Source organism: Somniosus microcephalus, chromosome 11, assembly GCF_052327205.1.
Source record: "Somniosus microcephalus isolate GS21.2 chromosome 11, FLI_Smic_1.0, whole genome shotgun sequence".
In the NCBI taxonomy this organism is placed as follows: Eukaryota; Metazoa; Chordata; class Chondrichthyes; order Squaliformes; family Somniosidae; genus Somniosus; species Somniosus microcephalus.
In genome coordinates, this window is record NC_140997.1 from 22409329 (window position 1) to 22433620 (window position 24292).

Genomic DNA, 24292 nt, shown 5'->3' on the forward strand with positions numbered 1-24292 from the left:
AAATCAAGGCGTTGCTCAACCGGGAGCTAATATAAGTCAGCGAGCACAGGGGTGATGGTGAAGAGGACATGGTGTGAGTTAGGATACGGGCAGCAGGGTTTTGGATCAACTCAAGTTTATGAAGGGTGGACGATGGGAGGCCGGCCAGGAGTGTGTTGGAATAGTCAAGTCTCGAGGCAACAAAGGCATGGATGAGTGTTTCAGCAGCAGATGAGCTGAGGAAGGGGTGGAGTTGGGCAAGTAGGTGGTCTTTGTGGAGGTGTGGATGTGGTCAGAAGCTCACCTTGGAGTCAACTATGACACCAAGCAAACATTCTGATTCAGCCTCAGATGGTTGCCTAGGCGAGGGATGGAGTTTGTGGTGGGGAATGAAGACACTGGCTTTAGCCTTGCCAATATTACATTTCTGCTCATTCAGTACTGGATGTCGGACAAGCAGTCTCCTCGCTAGCGACAAAAGGAGGCTCACGTTTCAGAACATTGCAGACAAAGATCAAAAACAAACTGAAATTAAAGAGATTATACTGCACCTGCAGCAATGAAAAATACAGGAAAGCAAGCATTGAAAGGATAAGGAAAGCAAGGAAGAGCTATGAAGAGAATCTCAAACATTAAAAACTAAAGTATTTCACAAATTGAATACTAAAAAGAAAATTCAAGAGGTGGAATCCCTTGGAGGAGAGGATAGTGAGTTAGAGAATGATATTGGGAAGGAGGTAAATCTGAATTGGTTCAAATTAAGACAGAGAAGTTAATTAAGCTAAAAGGAAAAATGCCAGAACCTTGTTGGATACACCGATGGATCCAGAGTTAAAAAAACTAATTTCAGGATTCTATTGAACAGACGTGTGTCAGAACAAGAATGGCCACCAATACCCATTTTCAAAGGGAAATGGAGCTACCCTGGGTAATTAAAGTCCACTTTGTTAAATATCTGGTGGGGAAAATTGGAATTGAAAGATTAAATTGCTAAACATTTAAATGTAGAAAAAAAAATTAGAAGCAGCCAATACAGACATGAGAAAGGATGATGGTGCTTGACAAACTGGATAAGAATTCTTGAAGCAGCTGACAGATGGGAAGAATGTAGTGAACATGGACCTTCTTAAAAAAAAAAACCTTTGACAAGGTACCACACAGGAAACTATTGGAGAAGATTAAGGGGTATGGAATTAGGTAGAGAGGGTAACCAGTTGGATTCAAAACAAGTTAGGAGCAGAGGAAAGACAGTAGGAGCGAAGGACAGTTTCTCCGTGGCTAGCAGTATTCGTGTTCTGTTGCGGGACTGCTTCTGTTCTCAATGATTTAGAATGCAGGGTTAGAATACAGCAGTGTCCAAATTTGCAGACAATACTGAACTAAGAGGCAATGAATACAGAGGACCAAAAGGAAGCTGGAATGAGATGGAGGATAGTGGAATGGGCACAAAAAGGTTCATTTTTTTTATATAAAGAATAAATTATACGGTGGGGGAGGAGGGAGACAGCCAAGTGAGGTGGTGGAGCAGAAGGGATTTGAGAGGTCAAGTTCACAAGACATCAAATGGATAAGGCTTTAAAAAAAGTTTTATGGCAAAAGGTGTAGAATATAAAATAAATCCAAATAGAAACAATGATGGGAAATAGATACAAGAGATTTAAGACAGAGCGACATTAAACCAAGCCCCATCAGGTGGACGTAAAAGACCCCATACCACTATCTGAAAGAGCAGGGGAGTTCTCCCCAGTGTCCAGGCCAATATTTATCTCAACCAACATCACAAACAAAATAATGGCCTGATCCGAGAGCTTGCTGTGCAAAAATTGGCTGCAGCGTTTCCTAGGTTACAACAGGGACAACTTTTCAAAAGTACTTAATTGGCTGTAAAAGGCTATGGGATGTCCTGAGGTTGTGAAAGACACCATAGAATTGAATGTTTATTTTTTCCACTTTAAATTGCTGGAATGAGGTATTACACAGGAAGGAGGAGGTGGGGGGCAGAATTGTCTGATTTGGCTACAATGTCAATGCTCTCCCACCTTCATAAATTTATGCTCATGCTTTTTTCAACTGTGACCAACACCCCTTAGAACTGAGCCCAGCATGGTCAGCAGCTTGAAGGAAAAGGCGAGAAATGGAAAGATTACACATGGTCAGAAGCCAGAAGCAAATTAAAACAGCATGCCAAGAGCTGTTGGGAGTACATGGTTGGACTAAATGGGGTAAAAATTGTAAAGTAAAGCACCTTCTCCATCACTGACTAAAAAGAGTATCTTGTGCTTCAGACTCTTGCATCAAGCTTTACTCCCAGCAATGCCAGTCAGTTCTGTTCACTGGCTTACAGGTAGCCAAGGAAAATAAAGTGCCTGCATCCATGGAGCCATTTTAAAATCAATAGATTTTAGTTGCAGTAATGAGGTTTGACCTTTTAAATATCACAAGAACTATTGAAACTAGTCTTGCACATAATTAAACTCAGGTATAATGGTGGATAGATCAGTTCAGCTGTAGCCAGTTGTGACATCAGATTTATTGATAGCTTTCCCCCCCCCCAGGTAGTACAAATAACAGGCCAGTAAACAAAAAGGAAGTTCTGCAAAAAAGTGTTTATTTCTGATAGATCAATTAAGTGTTGACTATAAATTATTGCACAGACAAGGAGACATTTAACAATTTTTCTGCACATTTGTTCAAAAGCTAAATTTCTCTCAGTAGAATGGACTTTAAATACAAGGTCTCCATTTGCTGCCTCGGAGCATGCTTGGAACTTCCTCCTGGAAATGAGAAGAACATGCTTCAGATGTTAATGGCTTGGTACATCTCCCTTTCACCACCCACTGCGCCCCCCCCCCCCCCCCCCCCGCAAACCCTAATCAAAATGAGCAGAAAAGCAGACCAGCCTCAAGATAGAGTGGACCACTCACCTCAAATTTTGTTCAAACAAAGTAGTGAAGTTTATTTACAAAAATGCTGGTAACAACCATTTTTCTCCCATTTACACCAAAAAAAAAACAAATCGATCCCCAATGAGCTGCACAAGCAACAGCAGTTGAAAGTATTGAGGATAAAGAAGACCTTAATTTACAGAAAAGACCTTAATTTAAAGTACTGGTCTTCCTTTACCAGCAGCTTTAGCAGGAATCTCACACTGGACCACAGGACCTCAATTTGTCAAACTACCATCACAAAAGTATATTTTGGTCTTTGAGTAAGAGTGAAACAGACAGCAGTCCCATCCCACTTCCAGTGGAAGTGTAAAAGGATGGTCATAGATACAAGTGTCATTATTCCTCAGAGCATTCATGGTTAACAGGCAAACACAGAAACCAGTGCAAGTTGGAAAATAAAAAAGCAAAACAGTAAGAATTTGGTAGCAACACAGCTTACTGCTAGAATATTCAGTCCAGTTACCTTATTATCTGTGCGTACCTTATCAAGGAAGTACTTCTCAATTAGCTTTAATGCTGCTCTGTACACCATGTTGTTTGAATGGAATTGAAGAGCCTCAATTTTCTCCAAGCCATTGAATTCCTCTATTATTAGACATAGTTTATCCGTCTCACCCAACTGTTCTGCAGCCTTTTATACACAAAAAAATTGATATGCAATTAGTTAATGGTTTGTCAAGTCAAGCAGAAAGTTGCTGCGAGCAATGAAAAGCATGTGTTTGAATCATAGGACCCCTTGTTTGGACTGATATCACAACTAACTTCTGAAGGAAGGCCAGAATTCAAACCTACTGTGACATTTACACCAACAAAAAGTAGGTAATTTGCAGAATACTTGGTATGCAGTGTTCATGACCAAGTTGCTCAGTGAATCCTTTACTAAATATATGAAATATGCATGTTGGTTTGTATTGGGGGTACTTGATCCAATAATGGAAGAATATTAAGTAATTAGAAGTTGGTTTCAAAAGCATGCAACAGTGCATGGTTTCACAGTTCTTGTCCCTGCTGAAACAATACTTTGTTGACAAAGTTGGTAGGCAAATTGCTGTCTGCCAAACAGAGGACACAGATTAGAAGTGTTAAGATGCAAGCCCTACATTAGCACATTTGTAGTGTTGTTTCTATAAAAAGAGCAATCCCTAACTCATGGTGGCCATTTGGCCCATTGTGCCTGCTCTTTCGTCGAGCTAGCCAATTTAGTGAACTTAGTGTTTCATCTGGGAATTTGAAGAGGGGGGGGGGGGAAGGAGTGGTTGCTCTTTACAGGGACTTGACAAACCACATTTGCAGTAATAGTGTGGAGGACAAATTCATGCAAGATAGTTTTCTAGATCAGTATGTTGAAGAATCAACTAGGGAACAGGCTATTTTAGATCTAGTACTGTGCAATGAGAAAGGGTTAATTAATAACCTTGCAGTGAAGGGGCCTTTAGGAAAGAGTGACCATGTGATAGAATTTTCTGTAGTTTGAAAGTGATTTAGTCAAATCCAAAACTAGGGTCATAAATCTAAAAGCAAACTACATAGTATGAGGGGCGAGTTGGCCAAAGTAGATTGGGAAACTACATTAAGATGTATGACAGTAGAGAAGCAATGCTAGCATTTAAAGAATTAATACATAATTTACAACAAACATCCATTCCTTTAAGGCACAAAAACCCCACAGGAAAAGTGGTCCAACTGTGGCTAAGAAAAGTTAGATAGTAATAGATCAAAGCAAGAGGCTTTTTATGTTACCAAAGATAGTAAAGCTCAAGGACTGGGAAGATTTTAGAATTCAGCAAAGGCAGAGCAAGAAATTGATAAAGAAAGGGAAAATAGAATAGGAGCATAAACTAGCAAGAGACAAAAACAGACTGAAAAGCTTCTATAGGTATGTAAAAAAATTAGCAAAAGTGTGGGTCCCTTACAGACCGAGACATGAGAAATTGAGGGGAAAAGGAAATTGCAGAGAAATTACACAAATACTATGTTTTCACGGAAGAGAACGCAAAAAAACTTCAGAAATAGTGGAGAACCAAGGGTCTAGTGAGAATGAGTAACTGAAAGATTAGTTTAAAAAAAAAAAGTTCTGCAGAAAGTAATGGGAGTGAAAGCCAATAAATCCCTTGGACCCGATTGCCTACATCCTAGGGTTTTAAAAGGAGGTGGCTAGAGATAGTGGATGCATTGGTTGTCATTTTCCAAAACTCCTTAGATTCTACAACAGTTCCCACAGATTGGAAGGTAGCAAATTTAACCAGTCAGTGCTGGGACCCCAACTCTTTACAATCTATATTAACGATTTGGAGGAAGGGACCGAGTGCAATGTATCCAAGTTTGCTGACGATACAAAGATGGGAGGGAAAGCAGTGAGTGAGGAGGACATAAACCTGCAAAAGGACATACAGGCTAAGTGAGTGGGCAGAGATTTGGCAGATGCAATATAATGTTGGAAAGTGTGAGGTTATGCACTTTGGCAGAAAAAAATCAAAGAGCAAGTTATTATCTAAATGGAGAGAAACTGCAAAGTGTTACAGTACAAAGGGATCTGGGGGTCCTGGTGCATGAAACACAAAAAGTTAGTATGCAGGTGATCAGGAAGGCCAATGGAATCTTGGCTTTTATTGCAAGGGGGATGGAGTCTAAAAACAGGGAAGTCTTGCTTCAGTTATACAGGGTATTGGTGAGGCCACACCTGGAATACTGCATGCAGTTTTGGTTTCCATATTTAAGATATACTTGCTCTCAAGGCGGTTCAGAGAAGGTTCACTCGGTTGATTCCAGAGATGAGGGGGTTGACGTATGAGGAAAGGTTGAGTAGGTTGGGCCTCTACTCATTGGAGTTCAGAAGAATGAGAGGCGATCTTATTGAAACATATAAGATTGTGAGGGGGCTTGATCGGGTGGATGCGGTGAGGATGTTTCCACTGATGGGTGAGACTAGAACTAGGGGGCATAATCTTAGAATAAGGGGCTGCCCTTTCAAAACTGAGATGAGGAGAAACTTCTTCACTCAGAGGGTAGTAAATCTATGGAATTTGCTACTCCAGAGAGCTGTGGAAGCTGCAACATTAACTAGATTTAAAACAGATAGACAGTTTCCTAGCAGATAAGGGAATTAGGGGTTACGGGGAGAAGGCCGGGAAGTGGACATGAGTCTAGATTCGGATCAGCCATGATCCTATTGAATGGCGGAGCAGGCCCAAGGGGCCTTATGGCCTACTCCTGCTTCTTATGTTCTTATTTGAGAAAGGAGGGAGAGAGAAAATAGGGAACAATAGACCAGTTAGCCAGACATCAGTAGTTGGGAAAATGCTAGAATCTATTAAGGGTGTAACAGGGCACTTGGAAAAATAATAGGATTAGGCAGAGTCAACAGATTTATGAAAGGGAAATCATGTTAGATGAATCAGTTAAGTGTTGAGGTTGTAACTAGCAGAATAGACAAGGGAAACCAGTGGATGTGGTCTATTTAGATTTTCAGAAGGCATTTGATGAGGTGCAACACAAGAGGTTATTAAACAAAATGAGGGCTCATGGGACAGAGGTAATATACTAGCATAGATTGAGGATTGGTTAACTGACAAAAAACAGTAGGAATAAACGAGTCATGGTAGGCTGCAACTAGTAGAGTACCGCAAGGATCAGTGCTTGGGCCTCAGCTAGTCACAATCTATCAATGATTTGGATGAGGGGACCAAATGTAATATTCAAGTTTGCTGATGATACAAAGCTGGGTGGGAATTTAAGTAATGAGGAGGATGCAAAGAGGCTTCACGGGGATATAGGCAGGCCAAGAAAATGGCAAATGGAATGTGGAGAAATGTGAAGTTATCCACTTTGGTAGGAAAAATAGAAAAGCAGAGTATTTTTTAAATGGCAAGAGATTGGGAAATGTTGGTGTTCAGAGGGACTTGGCTGCCCTTGTACACAAATCAGAGTTAACATACAGGTACAGCAAGTAATTAGGAAAGCAAATGGTATGTTGGCCTTTATTACAAGAGGATTTGAGTATAAGAGTAAAGACATCTTACTGCAATTATATAGGGCCCTGGTGAGACCACACCTGGAGTATTGTGTACAGTTTTGGTCTCCTTACCCAAGGAAGGATATACTTGAGAGAGAGAGAGAGAGAGAGAAAGAAAAGCCTACATTCTCTGGAGTTTAGAAGAATGAGAAGTGACCTCACTGAAACATACACAATTCTTACAGGACTTGACAGGGTAGATGCAGGGAGCACATTTCCCCTGGTTGGAGTCTAGAACCTGGAGGCATAAACTCAGAATAAGGGGTCGGCCATTTAGGACTGAAATGGAAATATTTTGTCACCGAGGGTGGTGAATCTTTGGAATTCTCTGCCCCAGAGGGCTGTGGAGGCTCAGTCAGTCAGTCATTGAGTATATTCAAGACAGAGCTCAAAAGATTTTTGGATACTAAGGGAATCAAGGGATATGGGGGATAGTGCAGGAGTGGAGTTAGATCAGCCATGATCTTATTGAATGGCAGAGCAGGCTCAAGGGGCTGTATGGCCTTCTGCTTCTTACGTTCTAGTCCTACTGCCCTCCTCTTTCCCCATAGCTCTGCAACTTCCCCCACCCCCCTGCATCCAAAAACACAGCGACAGTTTCCACATGTACACTGATGACTCAGCTCTAAGTCACCACCACTTCTGACCCCTCCACGCTCTCTAAATTGAGACACTGCTTGGCCAACATCCAGTTCTGAAGGATCAGAAATTTTCCCCAATTAAAATATTGGGAAGACTGAAGCCATTATTTTGTCCCTGCCACAAACTCCATCCCTTTCCCAAACATCTGTCTGAGGCTTGACCACACTGTACAACCTTGGTGTCATTTGACCCTGAAATGAGCTTTTGACCACAACTGCAGCATAACCAAGACCACCTATTTCCACCTCCATAACATCAGTAGTCTCCACCCTCGCTTCAGCTCATCTGCTGTTGAAACCCACATCCATGCCTTTGTTATCTCGACTTGACTATTCCACTGCACTCTTGGCTGGCCTCCCACATTCCACCCTACATAAACTTGGTCATCCAAAAACTCAGTTGCCCACATCCCAACTCACGTTCACCCATTACACCCCCCCATGCTTGCTGACCTACACTGGCTCTCAGTTAAGCAACGCCACAATTTCAAAGTTCACATCCTTGTTTTCAAATCCCTCCATGATGTTCCCCCCTGTGCTGTTGCCTAGGCCCCAAGCTCTGGACTTCCTCCCTAAACCTCTACAATTCTATCTTCCTTTAAGACACTCCTTAAAACCCACCTCTGGCTAAGCTTTTGCTCACCTGCCCCAATTTCTCCATGTGGCTTGTTGTCAAATGTGTCCAATACTCCTGTGAAGCAGCTTGGGAAGTTTTACGATGTTAAAAAGGTGCTATATAAAATACTAGAAATATTTATCCAATTCCCTTTTGAAAGGGACGCTTGAATCTGCTTCCACTACCCTCAGAGTGCATTGCAGATCAGAACACGCTCTGTAAAAATTCTCATTTCACCTCTGGTTCTTTTGCAACTAATCTTAAATCTGTATCCTCCTGCCACTGCAAACACTTTCTCTGGTTTTGATAGAGTAAATACATTCATAATTTTGAACAGCTTCTGTAGTGTCCGTGTGTAGATAAAGACACTGAAGACAGGAGTTGGTTCATAGGTATTTAATAAGCAAGTCTTTGTGGGGGGGGGGGGGGTTTCTAAAGGATATACACAATACACAGGCTTATATAGCCCAAGTGGCAATTACCGGCATTACGCACACCTGGGGCTCCTAAAGGCACATACACCACAATTCCTCCCCTTCTAGCTAACTAGTACATCATATTTTAAGTAATTATTAATTACATGTTATGCAAAATAATATGCATTGCTGTATTAATTAATTATAAGTTAGTCTCAGGAGGCTTCCTGACTCGGTCCGGATAACGCCTCGGGGGTGTAGTAGTTTCTGGTGGTGTAGTAGGTTCTTCTGGCAAGGCTGATTCGGCATGAAGGCCAGTGTCGGGTTCATCGGGCTCCAGTATCACCGGATCGGAGGTAGATATGGGTATCTCTACTTCATCGTTAGATGTATAGAGTGGTGGTGTAGGTTGTCCCTTTTCGGATGACTTGATGATTTGGTCAGCATGGCGCCTTATTATGCTGTCTCCGATGTCCACGGTATATATCAGTGGTCCTAATCGTGTGCAGATAGTTCCAGGCTGCCATTTCTCGGTAGTAGTCCTGGGCCAAAACCGGTTGGCCTTTCATTCATGCCCTGAAACTGCCGGTTCTCCACGTCCCTTCGGATGTTGGGCTTGACCAAATCCAGCCGGCATCTTAGGTTTCTATTGTAGAACATCATGGCGGGAGTTTGGTTAGTAACCATATGCGTTGCATTCCTATATGCAAATAAGAAGTTATCCACCTTGTGCTGAAGTTTTATGTCTTCATTACCCATGGCCTTGATGGCCTTCTTGAAGGTCTGGACAAACCTTTCAGCCAATCCATTGGTGGCGGGATGGTATGGGGCGGACGTGTAGTGCTTTACCCCATTGTTCTTTAAGAACTTTCTGAATTCTTCGGACACAAATTGCGGTCCATTATCAGAACATATCTGTTCCGGCAGCCCATTCCTAGCAAATATGGTCCTTAATACTGTAATGGTTTTTTCCGTGGTGGTGGAGGACATCTTTATTACCTCCGGCCACTTGGAGTGTGCATCAACTGCGATTAAGAACATGGAGTCCATAAATGGACCAGCAAAGTCGATGTGCACCCTTTGCCAGGGAGATGAGGGCCACTCCCATGGATGTAGAGGGGCCTGTGGCGGAGCATTTTGGACCTTCTGGCATCCTAGGCAGCTCTTGGTCATGTCTTCGATGTCTCCATCGATACCTGGCCACCATACAAACGCCCTAGCTAGGTTCTTCATTTTCACTCCACCCAGATGCCCCTCGTGAAGCTCCTTTAGCACTTTATCCTGGCGTTTGGGTGGAATCACCACTCTGGATCCACACATCAAGGTTCCTCGGCACACTGACAGCGGTTCTCTTCTTTGCGAGAATGCTGGCAACAGTGGTTCGCCATGTGCTGGCCATCCCTTCACTGTTAAATCGTAGACCCGTGAGAGAGTAGGGTCATTTCTTGTCTCCCTTTCAATGGCAGAATTTGTCACCGGTAGACATTCCACTATGGTAGAGTGGAATATCTCTACTGGGTCTACTGTAGGTGCCTCTTCTATCGTTGGCAACGGTAGGCGTGATAAACCGTCAGCATTCCCATGCTGTTTTGACCCTTTGTATTCAATGTTGTATTGGTGTGCCCCTAGAAAAAGGGACCACCTCTGTAGTCTTTGTGCCGTCATAATGGGGACACCTTTTTTAGGGTTGAATATGGAGATGAGGGGTTGATGGTCAGTCAGCAAGGTAAATTTTTGTCCGTGTAGGTAATGGTTGAATTTCTTCACTCCCCATACCAGGCTGAGTGCTTCCCTGTCTATCTGGGCATAGTTACGCTCAGCTGAGTTCAATGAGCGTGACGCAAAAGCTATCGGCCGTTCCGAGCCATCAGGGAATCTATGGGACAATACCGCTCCTATGCCGTAAGGGGACGCATCGCACGCCAGTCTGATTGGTAGTGATGGGTTGTAATGAGCCAAAATTTTCTCGGATGTGATTAAGTCTTTACATTTATGGAAGGCACGTTTACAGTCTTCGTTCCATTTCCAAATCACTCCTGTCTGTAGAAGATTAAGAGGGTGTAGAATAGTTGATAAGTTCGGTAAAAATTTATGATAGTAATTTATTAATCCCAGGAATGACCTTAATTGTGAAACACAGGTGCTGGGGCTTTTATAACTGCTTCAATTTTCTCAGGTGACTTATGCAACCCTTCCTTATTAATTACGTGGCCACAATAGGATATCTGATTTTGGAAAAATTCGCACTTGGGGCGATTTGCTCGTAGGCCCCGTTCTTTCAGCCTAGTGAGCACCTGCTCCAAATTGGCAAGGTGCTCGTTGTCGTTTTCTCCTGTTATAAGGATGTCGTCTAGGTAGCATTGAGTCCCCGGAATCCCTTGCAGGACTTGCTCCATAGCTCTTTGCCAGATAGCTGGAGCTGATGCTATTCCAAAAACCAGTCGATTGTACTGGTACAGGCCTTTGTGTGTGTTTATTGTGAGATACTTTTTAGAGGTCTCCTCAACCTCCATCTGTAGATATGCCTGTGCCAAGTCAATTTTTGTGAAACGTTTCCCTCTGGATAGTGAGGCAAAAATATCTATCCTCGGAAGAGGATACTGTACCGTGTGAAGGACTGGGTTTACAGTCACCTTAAAGTCTCCACAGATGCGAATTTTTTTCTGTTCCTCAGTTATTTTTCAATTTTTTTTTCATGACTGGGACGATGGGTGTTGCACATTCGCTCCAATCTATTTTGGATAATACCTGCCTTTTCCAAATTCTTCAGCTCTGCCTTGACTGCCGGACGTATTGCACCGGTCTTTCCTTAAAATTTTGGAATTGCTGTATCTTCCACTTTTATTGAGGCGGTGATGCCTTTCAAGGTTCCTAGTTTCTCTTGAAACACTTCTTTGGCGTTGGCCAAGATGTCTTTTAATCGTTCAGTTATGATGTCATCATTGTTTTTTTCCTTACTGGTCACCGTCAGTGCCTGAATGGAGTGCCAGTCTAAACGTATCTTCCTTATCCATTCACGTCCCAACAACGGTGGACCACCATCTTGTAGAATGTATAAATACAACTTTTGTATTTCTTTGCCGTTGTATACCACAGGCACCCTTATTTTTCCTTTGGGGTAGACTTTCTGCCCCGTATATGTTTTTAAGATAATGGATGTGTCTTTTAGAGGTATATGCGAAAATAGCCTCTCGTAATCTCGTCGATTTATTACGGTTAGAGCTGATCCTGTATCTAGCTCCATTTTAACTGGGGACCCTGCTATTGGGAGGGTAACCCAAATGGTTTGGTAATCCTCTTTGGCAAGTACATTATGTAATTTGAGACAGCTTAGTCTCTTGTTTCCGGAGTCGCTATCGCTATTCTGGTCTTCGGAGCTATTGTCAGTCATCATTTGTACCTTCCTGTACTTTTCCTTATTGATTTTTTGTTTTCTGTCAGTGGATTTATTTTGTCCAGATTGGCATACCCGTGCAATGTGTCCAATCTTACCACATTGCCTGCATGCTTTGCCCTTGAACCAGCAGTCCCTCTGGTTATGGGTGAATCTGCCGCAGCGATAACATCTGCCGAACTCGTGTCTCTTGTTGTATCTCTGCAGCTCCTTTTGCTGCTGCTTCGTATGATATAGCCATACTGAAAGCTTTGTCCAATGTTAAATCTTTTTCAGAAAGCAGTCTTTTTTGTGTTCCTTCACTTAAGAGACCGCAAACAAATTTGTCTCGAAGATAATCCGATAGTCCTGCTCCGAATTGGCAGTACTTCGATAGCTTTCTTAATTCGGTTAGGTAATCAGCGTTACTTTCATTCTTGTGTTGATTTCTCTTGAAGAGCTTGAATCGTTCCGCTATCAGCAGCGGTGTTGGGTTTAAATGCTCCTGCAGGGTATCAACAATTTCTTTAAAAGTCTTGTCCTTTGGTTTGGCTGGAGTGATTAAATTTCGTAACAGCCCGTATGTCTTCGCGCCCATTAAGTTCAGAAGTACTGAAGCTTTTTTTTTCATCTGTTATTCCATTTGCAGTGCAATAAACCTCTACTCTTTCCACGTATGTGGTCCAATCTTCTATTTCGCCATCAAAAGCCTCAATATTACCAGATTTAGGCATTTCAGAAAAGATATGGCGCTTCCCGCGCTTTTTTTTTCTCTCTGTAGCAACGATATGGCGCTTCCCGCGCTTTCCCACCGCTGCTACCGATAACGCTGTTTTACTGTGGTTTCCGTTTATTCACTGTTGGAGATTCGTTCCAGACGGAGGTCTGAACGCTGACCTGCTTGCCGCGCCGGCCGTCTCTCGAGTGCACCCTCCCAGTCCGTTATTGCGTGCCTCCGATTTCGCTGCCTGTCTCAGCTGTAGAGCCCTGGAGCTCCAGCCTGACGCCCAGGAAGGATTAGCGCAGTACCTGTCACCAGCTTGGCCAGCTGGTGAAACCACAGTTTCTCTTACTTCCTTGAGTCTTCTGGACGCTGGAGGAATCGATGTCCTTGAGGTGCTGCCGAATTGCAGGTAAGTCAGTTTCCACTTCATCGCCACTGTAGTGTCCGTGTAGATAAAGACACTGAAGACAGGAGTTGGTTCATAGGTATTTACTAAGCAAGTCTTTGGGGGGGGGGGGGGGGGGGGGGGGGGTTCTAAAGGATATACACAATACACAGGCTTATATAGCCCAAGTGGCAATTACCAGCATTACGCACACCTGGGGCTCTTAAAGGCACATACACCACAGCTTTATGATGAAGTCTCCCCTTAACCTTCTCTGCTTTCAGGAGAGCAACCCCAGCTTTTCTAGTCTCACATCCCTGGTACATTTCTAGTAAATCTCCTCTGCACCATCTCCAAGGCCATAACATTCTTCCTAGAGAGGTGCACAGAACTGGACACATACTTCAGATGGGCCTGACCAGTGATTTATAAAAGCTTCAGCAGTTTTTGTACTCATGCCTCTTCATAAAGCCAAGGATCCTGTATGCTTTAAACAGCCTACTCGATTTGTCCTGCCACCTTCAAGAGATTAGTGCGCGTACACCTAGATCTCGGTTCCTGCATCTCCTTTAAAATTGGACCATTTGGTTTATATTGCCTCGCCCTCATTTTTCCCACCAAAATGCATCACTTCATTAGGTCTCTGCATTAATGATCATCTGCCACATGGCTGCACATTTCACCAGTCTGCCTACATCCTTCTGAAGTCTGTTACTATCATTGTCCTGGGTTACTACATTTGAGCTCTTATCTGCAAACCTTGAAAATATGCTCTGTATATACAGTCTGAAAAAAGCCACTCACTACTACTCTGCTTTCAGTCCCTTAGTCAATTCCATATCCATGCTGCCCCTGCTCCTTTAAACCTTGAATTTTGCCAATAAGCCTACTCTATTAAATGCCTTTTGAAAGTTCACATACACATCAACTGCACGACCATCAATCCTGTGTTACTACTTCAAAGAAATCAAACACATTAGTCAAACACAATTTGCCTTTAACAAATCTGTACTAGCTTTCAGTTAGTAACCCATATTATTCCAAGTGCCAATTCGGTCAGCTTCTAATCTCACATTTACCCACTGATGTTCGGCTGACTGGCCTTCAGTTGCTGGGTTCATCCCTCTTCCCCTTTCTTGAACAGGGGTTTAACATCTGCAATCCTCTAGCAAGGCTACAAAAACCAAGTGGATTGGAAGGTTGTGGGCAGAACCTCTGCAATTCCCACCCTTGCTTCTTTCAGCAATCTAAGATGCTTCCCATCCAGCCTGGGCAACTTATCCACTTGGAGTGCCGCCAACATTAAATGCAGCCTCTTCATCTATTTTTATCCTATCAAATATCCCCTCCTTTACTATGACATTGCATCGGTTGTTGGAGGATTCTGCCAAAGTATTCATTTAGTACCTCAGCCATACCCTCTGCCTTCACAAGATATCCTTTCTGGTCCCTAATCAGCCCCACCCTTTCATTGATAGCTGAAACTTTGATTTTTAAAAGCCATTTAACTTACTAGGAAGATATTGGACAGGGAATCCAGGATCACAAGAAGAATTTTGGCATCTTGGATATTGAATAGATGGAGGAGAGGTTCCAGCACCCCACACTGCACCAGGTGAAGAACCTGGTCAACTGTACCACCATTAGTGTAATTAGTCACAGCCCAAACAGCTTCTTTCTGGGCTTGAAATTCACCCTGCAAGACAAAAATATTGTACCAATCTCAAAATGCTGATAGTTAATAGAACCCCATGTAGATCTTGCAGAGGCATTTCATTAATGAAATGCCAATATCAAGTGTGATCCTATTGTCTGTTCAACTGGGTCAGTCTCCAATGAATATGTTCATAGCTTTAAAAAAAGCACAATGTATACTAGGGGAAAAAAGGGAGGTTATTTTGATTAATAAAGCAGTCACTTGCGATGGTTAATTCCACTCAGTTTCTCAGATACTGAAGCAGTCCATGCCCACATGCAGCACGATCGACAACATCCAAGTTTGGACCAATAGTGGCAAGTAACATTGACACCACGCAACTGCCAGGCAATGATCATCGCAACCTAGAGTCTAATCACCTCCATGACATTCAATAGCATTACCACCTTCCAATCCCCCACCATCAACATCCTGGGGTAGGGGGGGGGGGTGGTGTCACCATTGACTAAAAAAACAACCAGCCACATAAGGCAGTCAGAGACTGGGTATTCAGTGGCAAAAAGCTCACCCAACTCCCCAAAGCCTTTCCACCACCTACTACAAAAGGCACAAGTAAGTGTGATGGAATACTCTCCACTTGCCTGGATAAGTGCAGCTCCAACACTCGTAAGCTTGACACCATCCAGGACAAAGCAGCCCACTTGGCACCCCATCCACCATCTTAAACAGTCACCCCCTCCACCACTGATGCACTGTGGCTGCACCATCTACAAGATGCACTGCAGCAACTCGCCAAGGCTTCTTCGACAGCACCTCCCAAACCCGCGACCTCTACCATCTAACAGGGACATGGGCAGCAGGCACATTGGAACACCTCCTCCAAGGTCACACATGAGCCAGACGATGAAGTAACAGCAATATCTTTCACTAGTTGCTGGGTCAACATCCTGGAACTCCCTACCACATAGCACTGGGAGCACCGTCACCACAGACTGCAGCGGTTCAAGGTGACAGCTCAAGGGCAATTAGGGATGGGCAATAAATGCTGGCCTTGCTAGTAATGCCCACATCCAGAGAACAATTAAATTAATTATATTGCTGATGTTCCACTTTAACCAAGTGAGTGGTTCAAAAAACCCCAAGACTGCAGTTCCTGGACTGATCACAAAAAAAAGTTACACCCTCTGAAGATGTACATTTTCCTGTTGTGTATAAATCCATTAAATTTTACAAGAGGGCAGCATTATTTACAGAAATCAGACTAGACTATTTAAAGTAGCTTGAATCTTTAACCCAAGTTATTCAAGGGATTAAGTACTTACTTTTTCCATAAGTTCAATAAGTGGAGATATAATACCACAAGTAATCAACTGTTGAATCTGCATTGAAGGTCCAGCAGCAATATTGGAAATGGCCCAAGCAGCCTCCTTCTGTATACAAGTCTTGGAATGTTTCAACAGCCTTGGTAGAACAGAGAGAACTCCAGCTTCAATGGCAGCCTCTGTTTGCTCATCAGTTCCAGTCACAATGTTCCCAATAGTACGGAGGGCAGGGGTCTAAAATAAATTGGATACCCAAAAATAAGTTCATATTAAATTGCAATTGTTCACTTGTTGCAAGACTATGCAGCAAAATTGGTCAGATCATTAGCTATAAAAGCAAAAAAAAGTCAGAGCCTCCAGGGAATAAATACACCTGATGTCTTTTCTGTGACTGACTCAGTACCACAAGTTCCAAGGTTGATTGCTGGGCTAAGTGTTCTGACGAAAGGTCTTCGACCTGAAACATTAACTTTCTCTCCACGGATGCTGCCTGGCCTGCTGAGTTTTTCCAGTGTTTTCTGCTGTTTTTTTCCCAGATTTCCAGCATCTGCACTATTTTACTGTTACAATGGACTTAACTGCTGCAGTTAGGGAGGGGGGGGGGGGGGGGGAGAAAAAAAGAGTGGAGGCCAACCTTCTACGACATCAAAAATACACAATGTAGGATGGTGTGGCTACAATATCCATTTCTCCACCCCCATTTGGTACACAGTCACCAATTTATGGGTATTGGTGCAGAGCAATCAACTAAGTTCGTACTTTCATTAAAGTGGTCAGGCAGAAAGAATTTCCATCTATGTGGATTCCAGATCCCCAATGTCCACTGCCCTTGCATGTGGCAGGCTTTGAGAGAATGAAGTCAGATATTGGCACCACAACTAGTGAGCAGGCCATATGTGAAACCTTTGGGGTCAGGCAGAACCATGCCCAACACAATCACTTTTCCAGTAGAGTGTTATACATGTAAAAAATTCTCAAATCAACAATTCAGACCACAAAGGCTAAACTTAATATTTACAACAGAACATCTGCATTTAGTAGAGAAGCATTTCTCAACACATTCAGTTTATTAAGACACGATCTGGGCTTTTCTTACACCCTGGACAACTGGTGGGCATCCTGCAGATGTTCAGTGAGCCTTTGACTTCTGCAGGCTGCTCAAATGGTTTACAAACAACAAGTACAACCTCTGACAGTATGCAATTCACACAAAACTCTTCTGGCAGCTAATTCTAGGATACCTTCACTCAACAGCATCAACATTTGCTCAAGCCGATTGGCTTCTGTTGAAACTCTGGGGCTCTCACAGCAAGATGGTTTCCAGACAACATTCAATGCAACTATGACCATCAGTCTAAAGCATCTTGCAAATCTACATGCCACATCTTCCCACTGGATTGCAACAGCCAGACAGTTGTGCTTTACAGCTCCTTTCGAATGGAAACACATGCTGGGGGAAGGTGGTCAGGTCTGGTCAGCCTGGTTGGTCACATAGCTGAACACTTAACACATCAGGTACTTGCAGCAATTTTTTATATAAAAATAGTCTAAAGTAGGGTGAATATATTTTCAAAGCCAAACCTGGGGACAGGCAATGTTTTTTGGGTGCGCAGCCCAAGTTTCACAGGACCATCAGACAGCAGCCCAGCTTAGATGCACTGAAACACAAATCTTGTGTGTTCTGGCAATGGTGCTGTACCATCTACTTGTCCCTGAATATGCTGAGTTTTTTTAATTTCTCAAATTTTTAATCTGTTCCAACAGACAGATTTTCCATGAAAACCCCCCGTCTCAGAAGGTTCCACATTCACAAACCTGGGAGGAGAATTTGAAAACCACAATGCACCACAGGTAAACTGGTAAAGTCAGTCCAATCCACTCCCTTAGCTTCTCCTGCACATTTGAAGGCCTGACACCATTGGATGAAACAGATCAGGTGACTCAGTTCCCCTACAGTGCATTGCAGCTAGAGATACACACATGGGGTAGTTTCTCAGCTGCACTGCATTGTGGGAAGGTGGGGCCACCATTTATGCCTCCATTCATCCTGCTCCAGGAATTTGTTCCTGAACTCAAAACAGGCAGAGAATCTGAGAAATGGATTTCTGTGTATTAGCATTGAAAAAAAAAAAGCCCAACGACTCAGTATCAGGGACATGGTTTGCCTGGGGACATTCCCAAATTCAGAAATGGTCCCCAGAAAAGAGAGAGAGAGATATCTGGTCAGCCTAGTCTAAAGTCAATTAAAAAATTAAAGTATCAGGCCATTGAGCTTCTGAGTATTAGGTGGTTTTTCCCTTTTGCTCCATGCTTTGTTTTACATTACAAAGTTGAATTCGGTGTCTCAACTGAGCCTGTGTACATGGTGATAAAACAGATCCTTGCTTTTTATGCAACTCTGCCAGCAGACTTAGAACCAGGTGGCATTTGAGGCCTCTTGCTTGAGTCAAGTTAACAGCCTTGATGACCAGATCCATGTCTGCCTGCAGATGGCCACTGTCCAGAGCTTCAATAGTCAATAAGCTGGTCAGTAAACCTGCAAAACAAGTGGCAATGTATAAAATGTTGTCTCCACTTCAGTGGATGAAGGTAGCATAGAAAACAGCAAGTGATCACATTTACCTTTAGCATCTTCTTGCCAAGTGCATCAACTCCATGCTACAGTAGGAAGTTTCAAACGCATGATCATCCCATCCAGATACATGGAGGTCAAATCCTGTTGCCAAGCAATTCACATTACTAGAAATGCAATGGATGCTTTTCCTGCCCCCCCCCCCCAAATGAAAAGTCTGCAAGACTCTGGCTGCTCTCTGAAGCAGAACTTTAATTTTTAAATTAATTAAAGAGAGGTCCTCTCAAAGCAGCTAGGTAGTATCCACAGACTTTATCTTCAGCAAAGTTGTACCACACAAAAGCCCAGACCTCAGTAGTTGCAACATCCTCGGCTGGACAGAGTTTGAGAAACTGATGCTTACAAATTTGGGTCTGCCATAGACACCTTCTCAGGCTCAGCAAGGTCAATCCCCAAGCATTCTGGGCATCCAATTTGTAGAAGCTCCCACATACCACCCTAGATCTACTGCTGAGGTGTAATGGCCCAGAGGTGTAATGGCCCAGAGGTGTAATAATAGTATCCTCACCACCCAAATGGGTATGCATCTTTCATGTGGGTGACCGAGTCAATCTCTGAAGATGGGAAAAAACACAGCAAGACTCAATACAAATAGTTAAGCTGCTTTATTGCAAAGCAAGTGAAACTAGAGCTACAGTTGTGATCAGATTCACTTAGTTCAATCAGTACAACTTCTCTTCACACAACAATGCACTATAAAAAGCTTCCCCTAGATCAGTGGGTTGTTTAGAGCTCTTCCAGCTATTCAGCATTTCTGACTGAGCATCGCCAAAGCTTTTGCAGTTTGGTGTTTTTTTTTTAAAAAAAGCCTGATTACCCTACTAGTCCAAGAAACCTTTTACCCACATTGCTATCTCTACCCTCTTCTTCAGAGACAGGGATCGAAGAACTTTCCAACAGAATTAGGTGTGAAGCATTTTTTCCCTATTATTATCTAGACAAACTAAAGAATTGACGTGTAGTATTTGGGGAAACTCCTTCCATTTATCAGTGACCTTCGCACTGGTCAAAATTCACTTAACGCCAAACATTTTGGATTTGTAATGCAGTCACATTTTGCATCAGTTTGTAAGGAGATCTTGTTCCACCAAAAAGCTGCCCATCTGTCCACCAGCCTGGACGAGGTTATCTAACTGTTCCTTTTTTTCTTGGGAGCCCTTACCTCAGCAGAAAAGATAACTAAAAAAATCCAGTGGCTTTAGTAATCTAGATTACCAAATCTCCTCCATATTGTCTGTTAATCAAACAACTAATAAATAGGCAACAATTGAAGCACACACTGAATGACATTCTTTGACTTGCATAACCACCACTTGCAATTCAGTAATTTAAAAAAAAATTAATGATCAACATGTAGGAGCAGCATTTAAACATGTGCACTCCATTTTTAAACAAATTACAAAATCATGTGATTAATAAGTATGGGCATCATAAATACAATAGGGTAACGTAAGCTTGTGGGCCAGATTTGGATAATGGATACATCTCCAGCATACAGCACCAAGTTCCATGGGCTTGGATGCCATCTGTTAGTTTGTATAACAGTGCTGTAAATCTCAATGGTTTTATTGTACCAGCAATTTCTTTCCTAAATGTCCTGCTTCTCCTGAAGGTAATGACTCATGATGGGGTATGGTTTCACTGTAACCAATGACTCACCAAAGCAAAGCAGAGATTCATGGCATGGGAGGTGATAGAGTGGAGCAGCATAGAGTTTAATCCAGTCTTCACATGCACACTTGCCATCAAGAATCACTGTATAACCATCTGGATCAGCAATTTTCCCTCTGGACCCCAGGTGCTTTTGAGGCCAATTGTAAAAACCTCACCAGCATAGGGTCATAGAATAGTACAGCACAGAAGGAGGCCATTTGGCCCATTGAGTCTATGCTGGCTCTTTCAGAACAACCTTGTTTTCCTGGCTCTTTCCATAATCCTGCAATACTTTCTCCTTCAAGTATTTATCCAATTCCCTTTTGAAAGCTACTATTGAAACTGTTTCCACCATCCGATCAGGTCGAGCATTTCAAATCCTAACCACTTGTTGAGTTAAGAGTGAGATCATCTTGTTCTCTTGCTAATCACCTTAAAATCTGTGCCCTCTTATCAATCCTTCAGCCATTGAAAATTTTATTTACTCTAAAACCTTCATGATTTGTAACACATCAAGTCTCCTTAGACTTTCCTGCTCCAGGGAGAACAGCCTCAGCTTCTCCAGTCTATCCACACAACTGTAATCCCTCATCTCAGGAACCAGTCTTGTAAATCTTTTCTGCACCCTCTTCAAAGCCTGCTCATCCTTCCTAAAGTGTGGTGCCCAGATTTGGGCACAATACTCCAACTGGGGCCAAATTAGTGTTACAGGTTTAGCATAACTTCCTGGCTTTTGTACTCTATGGCTCTACCTAAAGCCCAGGGTCCCAAATGCTTTGTTAACCAACTTGTCCTGCCAGCTTCAAAGATTTGTGCACAAACACCCCCAGGTTTCTTTTGCACCCACTTTAAAATTGTACCTTTTAGTGCATATGGACACCTCATTCTTCCTACCAAAATGCATCACCTCACTTTTCTGCGTGGACTTTTATCTACCACGTGTCTGCCCATTCCATCGACCTGTATGTCCGCTTGAAATCTCTCATCTTCCTCACTGTTCACCACTTGTGTACTGCACCCCCTAGTCCAAGCCACCACTGCACATCAAACACAGCAGTGGTCCCAGCAGTTGAATGAGATCTTGTGGTTTGTACTACATCATGCAGGGTGTTTCACCACTGATCGCCAAGCACAATTTCAACAAACTTAAATAAATAAAGGCCGCATACAATGACCCCACTATTACTGGCCAGAAGGGAGATGATTGGGTAATTTCCCCGTCAATCATGCCTGGAAACCATACTGCTAAAAGTGACTATTATGCAACTATCCCCCACACTCTATTTTGCTGGCAAAAATAACTTTTTTTTTTTTAAATCAAGAAACTTTGCTGTAGTATGTAGAGACTCTTAAATAGACTCTCTAGACTGTTTGGTCCTGCCACAAGTCCAGCTCCATCTCCCTGCGACAGTGGTGTCAAGACTCACTTCATTAAACATTTGAGGGGAAACAATCTGCACAGTATACACTAATGAGGTGCTAGACTGAATCAACTTAACCCGAGAATTGGGAGTAGGCCACACAACCCTTTAAGCCTGCTCCACCATTCAAAATAATGGCTGATTTTAGACCTCAACTACTTTCCCACCCGATCCCCATAAACCTCAATCCCCTAGAGTCCAAAAATCTCTCAGCCATGAATATACTCAACTCAGCAGCCACAGCACTCTGGGGTAGAGAATTCCAAAGATTCACAACCCTCTGAGTGAAAAAATTCCTCCTCAGTCTTAAATGGCCTACCCCTTATCCTAGGTTATGCCCCCTAGTTCTAGACTCTCCAGCCAGGGGACACAATCTCTCAGCATCTACCCAGTCAATCCTCTTCAGAATCTTGTATGTTTCAATGAGATCACCTCATTCTTCTAAACTCAAGGCCCATTCTACACAATCTAAATCACAGGACAGCTCTCATCCTAGGGATCAATCTAGTGATCCTTCATTGCACTGCCTAAGGCAAGTATATCCTTCCTTAAATAAGACCAAAACTCTGCACAGTACTCCAGGTGTGAGCTCACCAGAGCCCTGTACAATTGCAGTAAGACTTCCTTACTCCAACCCCCTTGCAATAAAGGCCAACATGCCATTTGCCTTCCTCATTGCTTGCTGTACCTGCATGCTAACTGTTTCCTGTATGAGGACCCATTAATGTTGTGCGCTTTTTCAACTCCTAGAAATTACAGAAAAGCAACTTGCATAGCAAGCCACATCTTCACCCAGGAACTTGCATCTTTTGTAAATACCATTAATAAGCAGCACACCACAGGGTTAGCATTACTCCGCCACATAACTGCCACCTCCCACAACACAGTGTAACAAACAATGCTACTAGACCATATCAGTAAGGCAAAGGCTAAAACCAAATCAATGAATTTACTTACACAAAATTTAAAACTCAAAAGTATATAGAATACAGCAGAATCAATACAAGTATCTAACTTACATTTCTTCAAATCACATTGAAGGGTACTCAATTTTTTTTAAAGTCCTTTGCAACATCTTAGTTGATTGCACTTAGTATTTCTTTGCTCTAGTGTCTAGCCTCATCAGCAATATTGACCATAACAAAAAACCTGAATATATCCCACACCAAGAGACCCCTGAACAAACAGCTGTTGCAGATTCAAAAACCAGCGCAATATCTTTAGTAGGCATTTGTCAAACAAAGATTCACACTTCTAGGCCTCACAGCCATTAGTGCTTCAACTGAACTCCCCTCCCCACAAGCCCTCCATTTTGTGACCAGCAGGGCAAGACGTTAAAAAAACACTTCTTTAAAGTTATTACAAAACTTCAGTGATGGAGTTCTACTTCAATCAGCTTACTCACCAACACAGCCAGCTGAGTCAACGACAGCAATTGCACAAGCCGTGGCAAAATACCAGTGCGAACCACCACCTCAATCCGATCATTAGGGCCGTCTGTCAAGTATGATGTCGCCCAACAAGCATCAGAGAGAAGGGCATCATCATGGTGATGAAGCAGTTGAACAAGCGTGGGGAGGATCTGTTGAACTGTCGCGAGAGGCGGATGTGGGTTTTTGTTGCGACACAAGTTTGACAAAGTCCACATGATATTGCGCAAGAAGCCAACCTAGAACACAAGTAGCATGAATTGTCAGTACTGAGGTGGCAGGGTGGGGTAGTAATAAGTGAAAGCTTCAATCAAAATGTTTAACAAAGCCAGCAACAAGATTGGATGTCAATAGTAGAATTACACTTGGAGTAACTATTGGCAAGGAGAGCAGGAGTAACTTTTGTCAAGGAGAGCATCAGAACCATTCTAAAGCACTTCATAACCAAATTACTTACTTTTGAAATATATATAGTCACCCACTTTGTAGTTAAATATGGCAGCCAATTTGCACAAGTCTCAACTGCTAATGAAATAATGACTAGTTACTCAGCTTTGGTGGTGCTAGTTGAGCAATGACCGTCAAGCAGGACACTCCCTGCTCTTCTTCAAATGTTCCAAGGGATCTTTTCAATCGACCTCATGGCAGCCTCAGTTTAATGCATCATCAAAAGATGGCACCGATGACAATGTAGCACTCACTCAATGCTGCACTGAGGTGTGCCAGGTGCTGCGGCCCTGGAGCAGGGTTTGAACCTACAGGAAACTCAACCGGCACCTAAATAACCAGAAATCTGTTACCTGAACCTACTCCTGAATTTTGCCAGTTAAGTTTTACTTCATATTAGTGGCAGTTCCTGGATCTGTGGCTGTGTAACTGGGGTTTGTGCACTTGTTGCTAAGCAACAGGGACGCTTGGTCTGTGGCCAGAGTTCCTGCACATGTTGCTAAGCAACAGGGAAGCCTGGATTTGTTGCTGTGTACGGCGCTCTCGTACTTTTTAAACTATACTTCTCTCTAATCCGGACTTTGATAAACCGGCACCATGCTGGTCCTGGATAATAGAGTTTCCTGTACAACCTTC

The 24292-nt window shown here is 42.9% G+C and overlaps 1 protein-coding gene across 1 annotated transcript in view; it reads right to left on the minus strand.

The window, feature by feature from the left end:
* Positions 1 to 2570: 2570 nt before the first annotated feature.
* The window catches only part of LOC147110375 (importin subunit alpha-5-like), a 30244-nt gene continuing 8522 nt past the window's right edge, over positions 2571 to 24292 (minus strand). Inside the window, exons 8-12 of the mRNA XM_086000323.1 lie at positions 23185 to 23448; positions 16074 to 16307; positions 14608 to 14790; positions 3409 to 3558; positions 2571 to 2753 (exon numbers count right to left, since the gene is read on the minus strand). Of these exons, the coding sequence (XP_085856449.1) occupies positions 2703 to 2753; positions 3409 to 3558; positions 14608 to 14790; positions 16074 to 16307; positions 23185 to 23448 (882 nt within the window). The 3' untranslated portion in view covers positions 2571 to 2702. The remainder of the gene's footprint in view (positions 2754 to 3408; positions 3559 to 14607; positions 14791 to 16073; positions 16308 to 23184; positions 23449 to 24292) is intronic.